Genomic DNA, 9,032 nt, shown 5'->3' on the forward strand with positions numbered 1-9,032 from the left:
TAAGTTTGTGAGTATTTGAAGTGCCTCCTCTGATTGAGAATGCTGCCGACAGTGAAATACGCGCTGTGATTCGTTTTCTTACTGCTAAAGGTGTGAAAGTGGCTGAAATTCATTGTCAGATCAGTGAAGTGTATGGAGAAAACATTAGGAGTGATGGGATGGTGCAGAAATGGGTGAGAGCTTTTAAAGATGGCTGTACAAATGTGCATGATGAGGAACGAAGTGGACGACCTTCACTCATTACTGATGGTTTGGTCCACATTTGTACAGCCATCTTTAAAAGCTCTCACCCATTTCTGCTCTATTCTATCACTCGTAATGTGTTCTCCATACACTTCACTGATCTGACGATGGGTTTCAGCCGCTTTCATGCCTTTAGCAGTAAGAAAATGAATCACAGCGCGTATTTCACAGTCGGCAGCATTCTCAATTGCAGGAGGCATTTCAAATACTCACAAACAAACTTAAACACGGTTAGATGATTCTGTAATTATGTTGAAAAGTAGATTACAGTACAGGCTTTCATGTAAAAATGAAATTATGAAAAATCTACTTGTTTAATTTTTATTTCAAAATGGTACTTAAAAAATATGCCTCGTATTTCTCCACTCTATCCCCTAAGAACATGAACATCTAGAACTTCCTGCTCTTTTCCTAGATACCACTACATAGTCCATTAATGCCTTATCAACCACCCTTCCATCCACCACCCTCTCCCATGTGTGTTTGTTCGAGTTTTACCCTAAACACTGTGTTAACTATATTATACTGTTATTCTATATCATTTTGTTCTACTATTATTTTTGGAAGGAAATTAAGAGAGACGAATCAAGTAGAGAAGAAAAAGTAAAAGGTGCAGATTGAGAGATGATAATGGAAGAGAGAGTGGTAAAAGGGAAATGGGCAGAGTATTTTAGGGAGTTGAGAAATGTGGGGATAGGAAGGGAAAGATAGATGCAGTGGGAGGTGCTAAGAAAATTACAGTGATGAATGAGGAAAATGGAGGAGAAACAAGAAAAGATGAGGTGAAAACAGTTATTAAAATTATGAAAGCAGGTAAGGCACCTGGGTTATATGGGTGTCATGCATTGTCTAAAAAAAGGGAGGTACAGTGATAGTGGAGAAGCTGGTGAGGTTTAATGTTTGTGTAACAGTGGGTAAAGTGCCAGAGGACTGGAGGAGTGCTTGCATAGTTCCACTTTACAAGGGAAAAGGAGACAAGTGTGAGTATGGTAGCTTCAGAGGGATAAGTTTGTTGAGTGTAGTTAGGAAGGCTTATGGGAGGGTTTTGATTGAGAGGATCAGGAGAGGAACAGAGGGAGTAATTGGTGAGGAACAGTGTGGCTTTAGGAAAGATAGGGGATGCATGGATCAGATTTTTTGCGGTAATGCAGATATGTGAGAAAGCTATGGGTAAAGGTAAGGATGTTTTTGGGTCTTTATGTATTTGGAAAAGGCTTATGACAAGGTAGACAGGAAGGCACTGTGGGAGGTATTGCAGATATATGGAATTTGAGGAAAGCTGTTAAGAGCAGTCAAGAGTTTTTATGAGAGTAGTAGAGCCTGTGTTAAAATTAGAAATGAAGAGAGCAAATGGTTTGAGGTAAAGGTGGGATTTTTGCTAGGAATGTGTCATGTCACCATGGCTGATTTATACATGGATGGGGTGGTGTGAGAGGTAAATGTGAGGGTAATGGACCAGGGATTGGAGATGGTTAAAGAAAATGGAGGAAAAATGGGAGATAAGCCAGTTGTCTGCTGACAACACTGAGCTTGTAGCAGGGTCAGAAGGAGGATTAAGGAAATTAGTGATGGAGTTTGGGAAGGTGTGTGAAAGAAGGAAGTTGAAAATAAATGTGGTTAAAAGTAAGATGATGAGGTGTACAAAGAGAGAGGATGGCAGCAAATTGGAAGTGCGTATTAAGGGAGAGAGACTTGAGGAAATGGATTGCTTCAGATACTTAGGGGCAAATGTGGCAGGAAAAGGAGTGGAGGTAGAATGTAGATTGAGAGAAGCAAGTAAATACCTTGGTGGATTAAAAAGTGTAATGAGAAATAGACATCTGGGAATGGAGACTAAGAGAAGATTGTATGAAGGGGTGATTGTGCCGACAGCACTGTATGGGGCAGAAATATGGAAGATAAGGGAGGAAGAATTTAAATGTGTTTGAGATGAAATGCTTGAGAAGTATGGTAAGGGTTACTAGGCTGGATAGAGTGAGAAATGAGGAGGTAAGGAGTGCAAGGGTGGAAAAGGAGTTGGGAGATAGGGTTGATGAAAGAGTACATAACATATGAATGAAGGAGACTGCAAGAGACCATAAGGCCTACACTAGGCAGCTCCGTATCCATCATCACCTGTCATCCCCATCCATAAAGTTGTCTAATTATTTCTTAAAACAACTGATAGTTTCAGAGCTTACTACATGGTTACTAAGTTTATTCCATTCATCGACCACCCTATTAGTAAACCAATTCTTGCCTATTTCCTTTTTAAATCTAAATTTGTCCAGTTTATAACCATTACTGCGAGTCCTGCCCTGTTGTTTTAATATAATGACCTTGTTTGCATCACCCTTATTAAAGCCTTTGATCAACTTGAACACCTCTATTAGATCACCCCGCACTGCGTCTTTCCAGAGAGTGTAAGTTAAGGTGCCTAAGCCTCTCTTCGTAAGGTAAATTTCTGAGTCCATGTATCATTTTGGTCATTCTTCTCTGTACTGATTCTAGTGAATTGATGTCATTTCTGTAGGACGGAGACCAAAACTGTACTGCATAGTCAAGGATGGGTCTAACTATCACTAGATAGAGTTTAATAATTACCTCTGCACTTCTATTCATTACTGTCCTAGCAATGAAACCTAATGCTCTATTAGCTTTATTTCTGGCGCTAATGCAAAGTTTCCTGGTTTTAAGGTCTGGACTCACTAGAACTCCCAAGTCTCTCTCGCACTCAATTTTCTCTAAAAGTGTGTTATATAAGCCTTATCTATTTTTGGGGCTGTGTAGCCCTATGTTTAACATGCTACACTTAAGATAGTGAAGTTCATTTGCCATTTCACCGACCATGTGAACAATTTGTAAGATCATCCTGCAGAATCTATGTGTCGTCTCCTGACCTAATTAGGCATCCTATTTTAGTGTCGTCTGCAAACTTACTTGCATCACTATCCCGTCGTCTAAGTCGTTTATGTACATAATGAACAACAAGGGACCCAAAACCGAGCCCTGAGGGACCCCACTAGTAACATTGTCCCACCTAGATTTTACTCCATTTATGGTGACCTGCTGTTTTCTGTTACTAATCCAAGCTCTAATCCATTCTAACACTTTTCCTCCTATGCCATGGGCTTTGGTTTTATTTAGTAGTCTCTGGTGTGGCACCTTGTCGAACGCTTTGCTAAAGTCAAGGTAAATAACATCGTAATTATCATTGTTATCTGACGCCTTATATACTTTAGTGTAAAAGGATAGAAGATTAGTCACACATGACTTACCCTTGGAGAAACCATGCTGTGAATCACAAATTAAATTATGTCTTTCGATGTGTTCTCTGAGTCTATTTACTATTACTGATTCAAGCATTTTTCCTATAACCAATGTCAAACTGATTGGCCTGTAGTTGCATATAGACGATCTATCTCCCTTCTTAAAAACAGGAACGTTTGCTTGCCTCCAAGCAGTAGGCACAAAACCAGTGTCTACTGATTTATTAAATATTTCAGTTAACTAGTTGCGGATTTCAAATTTACACTCCTTTAGCATTCTCTGAAAAATTTCGTCTGGACCTGGGGATTTTGTAGCTTTAAGTCTTTCAATCTGCTTGACTACTTCTACTTTACTAATGCTGATATTAGATAGACTACTTTCTTCATCCCCTCTGAAAATCAGATTGCAGTCAGGTACACTATTGGGATGGTTTGGACACATGGAAAGAATGAGGGAAGAAAGATTAGTAAAAGAGGTGTGGAAGGCAGAGGTGGATGGAGTGAACATGAGAGGGCAACCAAGGATGACATGGATGGATGGGGTAAAAAGGGCTTTGGGAAGGAAGTGAGAAGACAAGATAGGGATGAGTGGAGAATGGTTGTGTTTGGATGATACTGTGATGCATGGAAGGATGGAGGGTTTAGGGAGTATGTGTGAATAATATGCTGATGTAGCCCAAAGGGATTTCTCTCCATCTTCTCTTTTTCTGCATGAAGGGATGGAGAGGGGAGGTTGCTGATAAAATGAACCAGCCTTGCTGTGAATGTACTGTGTTTTTCTGCTGTGCTTCTAACCCTTCTGGGCAGTGGATGAGATGCAGAAAAGAGGGAGGGCAGGGTGGTGAATGGGAGTGGAGTATGTGGAGATGAAATGGGTGGGAGTGGATTTATCGATTTGACTTAAGCTACCTCCTTTGTACATACATATACCAAAGGCTTTTTCCCCCCCTTACAAGGGAGGTGGCCAAAAAACAAAGGCATAAAAACCACTCCCACCCAATCCATCCCTATCACACTCCACTCTCCTCCACCCTCTTCCCTCCCTCTTATCTTGGGACCTCCTGGATGATGGGTCGTCACTGCATGTTGTCCACTGCCCTGGGTCAGAAGCAGTGTCGCAAGACACAGCACATCCACAGCAAGGCCTCTTCATTAAATCAGCGAAAAAAAAAAAAACCCTCTCCATCCCCTCATGCAGAAAAGGAGAAGACTGGGAGAAATCCCTTCGGGCTGTGTCAAATATTTCTCCCACATACACCCTCTCCCCCCAGCCCCCAACCATTCCACCTCATGGATCACAACATCATCCATATACAACCATTCTCCATTTACTCCTGTCTTCTGTCTTCTCCTATCCTTCCTCAACAGATATTCCCCTCTTCCCCAAAGCCCCTTTTACCCCATCCATCCATCTCACCCTAGGTTGCCCCCTCATGTTCACTCCTTCCACACCTCTTTTACTAGTCTTTCTTACCCCATCCATCCATCTCACCCTAGGTTGCCCCTTCATGTTCACTCCTTCCACACCTCTTTTACTAGTCTTTCTTCACTCATTCTTTCCATGTGTCCAAACCATCCCAATACTCTTTCATCCATCCTATTTCCCAGCTCCCTTTCTGCCTTGTTCTCCTCCTCACCTCCTCATTTCTCAGTCAATCCAGCCTAGTAACCCCTATCATACTTCTCAGACACCTCATCTCAAACACATTCAAACACCTATTCTCTTCCTCTCTTATGTTCCATGTTTCTGCCCCATACAGTGCTGTCAGCACAATCACTCCTTCATATAATCTCCTCTTAGCATCCATTCCCAAATGTCTATTTGTCATTACACTTTTTAATCCACCAAGTCATTTACTTTTAATCTACATTCTACCTCCACTTCCACTCCTCCCTTTCCTGCCATGTTTGCACCCAAGTATCTAAAACTATCCACTTCCTCCAGTCTGTCTCCCTTAATACTCACTTCCAGTCTGCTGCTACTTTCACCCCTTGTACATCTCATCACCTTTTACCCACATTTATCTTCAACTTCTTTCACACACTTTCCCAAACTCTGTCACTAACTTCCTCAATCCCTCCTCTGATCCTACCACAAGTGCAGTGTCATCCACAAACAACAGCTGGCTTATCTCTCACTTTTCTCCATTTTCTTTAACCATCTCCAATCCTTGACCCACTACCCTTGCAATTACCTCTCGCACCACCCCATCCCTGTATAAATTGAACAGGCAGGTTGACATAACACATCCCTGACGAAGTCCCACTTTTACCTGAAAGCACTCACTCTCCATTTCTATTCCTGATACATGCTCTACTACTCTCGTAAAAACTCTTGACAGCTCCTAAAAGCTTTCCTCCTATCCTGTATATCTGCAAAACCTCCCACAGTGCCTTCCTGTCTACCCTATCATAAGCCTTTTCCAAATCCATAAAAGCCCAAAAAGCATCCTTACCTTTTCCTATAGTTTTCTCACATATCTGTATATCTGTCTTACCACAAAAATCTGATCTATGCAACCTCTACCTGTCCTAAACCCACACTGTTCCTCACCAATTACTCCTGTTCCTCTCCTAATCCTCTCAATCAAGACCCTCCCATAAGCCTTCCCAACTATACTTAACAAGCTAATCCCTTTGAAACTACTACACTCACATTTGTCCCCTTTTCCCTTGTAAAGTGAAACTGTACAGGCACTCCTCCAGTCCTCCAGCACTCTACCCTCTCTTAAACAAACATTAAATAACCTCACCAGCCAGTCCACCATCACTGTACCTCCTTTTTTCAGACATTCTGCATGACATCCATCCAGACCAGGTGCCTTACCTGCTCTCATCATCTTAACAACTGCCTTCACTTCATCCTTCCTTATTTCTCCTCCATTTTCCTCACTCATCATGGTAATTTTCTTAGCACTTCCCACTGCAACTACCTTTCCCTCCCTATCCTCCTTCACATTTAGCAACTCCCTAAAATACTCTGCCCATCTTCCTCTTACTGCCTTCTCTTCCATTATCATCTCTCCATCTGCACCTTTTACCTTTTCTTCTCTATTTGATTCACCTCCTCTTCCTCTCTTAATTTCTTTCCAAAACATCTTTTTATTACTTCCAAAATTTTCTGTCATACTCTTACCCCATTTCACATCTGCTCTTCTCTTTGCCTCCTTTTTCTTATGCTTTACTTCTCTTCTCTTTTCTTTGTACCTCTCATATGATTCCTTTATCCTCCCTTGTAAGGGGGAAAAAGCCCTTTGTGTGTGTGTGTGTGTATGTGTTATCCAGTATCATTATTATTTTACTCAAGTGTTATTACAGAGATGAATGGAATAGCTTGTGACAATGTTAAGAATGAGAGAATGCCCATTTCCTTACATCACGCAAACACAACCCGTTGAACTTAATGCCAGCAGCATATTACTCAAACATATACAGTAATCTGCCACATGTACCACACAAAAATATATTGACACCCAGATCACAAAAGAAGCACTTCAAGACAGACTATTAAATTTGCTACTTCACCCCCCACCCACCCCTGTAAAACATCATCCCCATAGAAAAATCCCTCCAAAGAACCACATGAGGACAGATGTGTTCAGGGCATCCTCCAGCAGCGCAGGATAGGCCTGCCCACGAATCTTTTGGCCCTGTATGTAACCATTAGAAAAAAAAAGACACTGAGCACCATTTATACTGCCCCAAACTTACTATTCCTTGACAGTAACACATTTCTTCCTTGAGTGGCATATGGGCCTGTTGCCCAGTGGCTGTTGTCAGTGACATGGGAGACCAAGGGAATGGATTGATTTATTGATGTACAAGGAATGTCAATACTAATTCTCAACTTTTATTTCTTTTGCAGTATTTTATGCTCCATTGTTGGTTTGTACTACATCAACAAGCTGAGTCAGTACTTGTATGCTGCTCCTTCCTCTGCTCCAATCTCTTCATCCAAGAAGAAGAAATAAACTTGGCATCTTTTTGTCCATGCACACCAGATGTGATGGTTTTGCACACTGTAAGGTACTTCATGTTCATTCCACAGGTTACATGGGGTGGCTTGAGAGATCTAAAAATTAGTTAAGTTCAATTTATACTTTCATGTTTATTAAAATTTACCTTGACATATGCAACTTTTTTCACTTCCCTTTAGATATGCAGTACACTTTACAGAATGCTTCTAATGGAAGTACACAGGGTAACAAAGGACATATTAAACAAGATTTGGATGATACTGTTGAGCAACCCAAGAAAATGAAACATATTGCTGATTAGATGCATTGATTTGAGCAATGACCCAATGCGAAATTATGAACCACAAAACTGGGAAAAGCCTTTAAAAATTGTCACAGATTGTACACAGTCTGTATAGAGCAGACTATTCACAAGCTTATTGGTAGAAGAGCTGAAGAAATACAAGGTGGAGTTAGCAGGAATTCAAAAGGTGAGATGGCAATTAGTAGAAGAAACAAAAGTTAGAGAGGATACTGATTTACAGTGGGAACAGTGAAGGACTACACTTGGGGAGTTGTTTTTTGTGTGCATGACTGACTTAAACTTCATGGAGACTTTTGTGCCAGTAAGTGATAGACTAGCTAAAATGAGATTAAAAGCTAAATGGTTCAATGTGTCTGTGGTCAATGTTTATGAACCAACAGAAGATGCAACAGATGAAGAAAAGGATTTATTTCACCATGCACTCCAGGAGGTGTGTGATAAGTGCAAAGAGCATGACATAATTGTTTTTTAGGAGATTTCAGTGCTAAAGTGGGGAAAGAAATGGATTTGTTTGGACCAGGAATCTGTAGAGTCTCCATGATGTAATAAATGAGAGTGGCATCTTTTGTGTTATGCAACAATCTAGTTGTTGGAGGAATATTATTATCACGCAAAAACATTCACAAGGAAACCTGGACATCACCAGATGGTCAGACTTTTAACCAAATTGATCACATAATGATTCACTGTAAATGCAAGCAGGTGTTAATGGATGCCAGGAGTTTTAAGAGGGAGGTAGCCAAAGTCAAAGGCATAAATCCAGTCTTGCCCATTTCATCCCCACATACTCCACTCCCATTCACCATGCCTCCCTCTTTTCTTGACTCCTGGATGACAGGTCATCCCTACATCTTGCCCACTGCCCTGGGTCATAAGCAATGCAGCAAGACACGGCACATTCACAGTAAGGCGGCTTCATTTAATCAGCAACCCCCCCCTCTGTCTCATGCAGAAAAAGAGAAGATGTGGAGAAATCCCTTCAGGCTGCATCAAAATATCATTCACATATATTCCCTCATCCCCCACTCCCTTCCATGCATCACAGCATCTACACAACCATAATCCTTTCACCCTTATCTTTTGTCTTCCTTCCTGAACAGATATCCTCCTTTTACCCAATGCCCCTTTTACCCCATCCATCAGTCTCATCCTTGATTGCCTGCTCATGTTCACTTCCTCCACCTCTACCTTCCACACCTCTTTTTACTAATCTTTCTTCACTCATTCTTTCCATGTGTCCAAACCATCCCAATTCTCTTT

General features: G+C 41.2%; 1 protein-coding gene across 2 annotated transcripts in view; it reads left to right on the forward strand.

Moving 5' to 3' along the window:
* Positions 1-7,623, forward strand: part of LOC143025417 (protein KRTCAP2 homolog) — a 33,422-nt gene extending 25,799 nt beyond the window's left edge. For both annotated transcript variants that reach the window (XM_076185075.1, XM_076185074.1), the window contains exon 5: positions 7,357-7,623. In XM_076185075.1, coding sequence (XP_076041190.1) covers positions 7,357-7,462 — 106 coding nt within the window. In that variant the 3' untranslated portion in view covers positions 7,463-7,623. The remainder of the gene's footprint in view (positions 1-7,356) is intronic.
* The last annotated feature ends 1,409 nt before the right edge of the window (positions 7,624-9,032 follow it).

Source organism: Oratosquilla oratoria, chromosome 5 (genome assembly GCF_046742065.1).
Source record: "Oratosquilla oratoria isolate Oo_2021 chromosome 5, ASM4674206v1, whole genome shotgun sequence".
Classification (NCBI taxonomy): Eukaryota; Metazoa; Arthropoda; class Malacostraca; order Stomatopoda; family Squillidae; genus Oratosquilla; species Oratosquilla oratoria.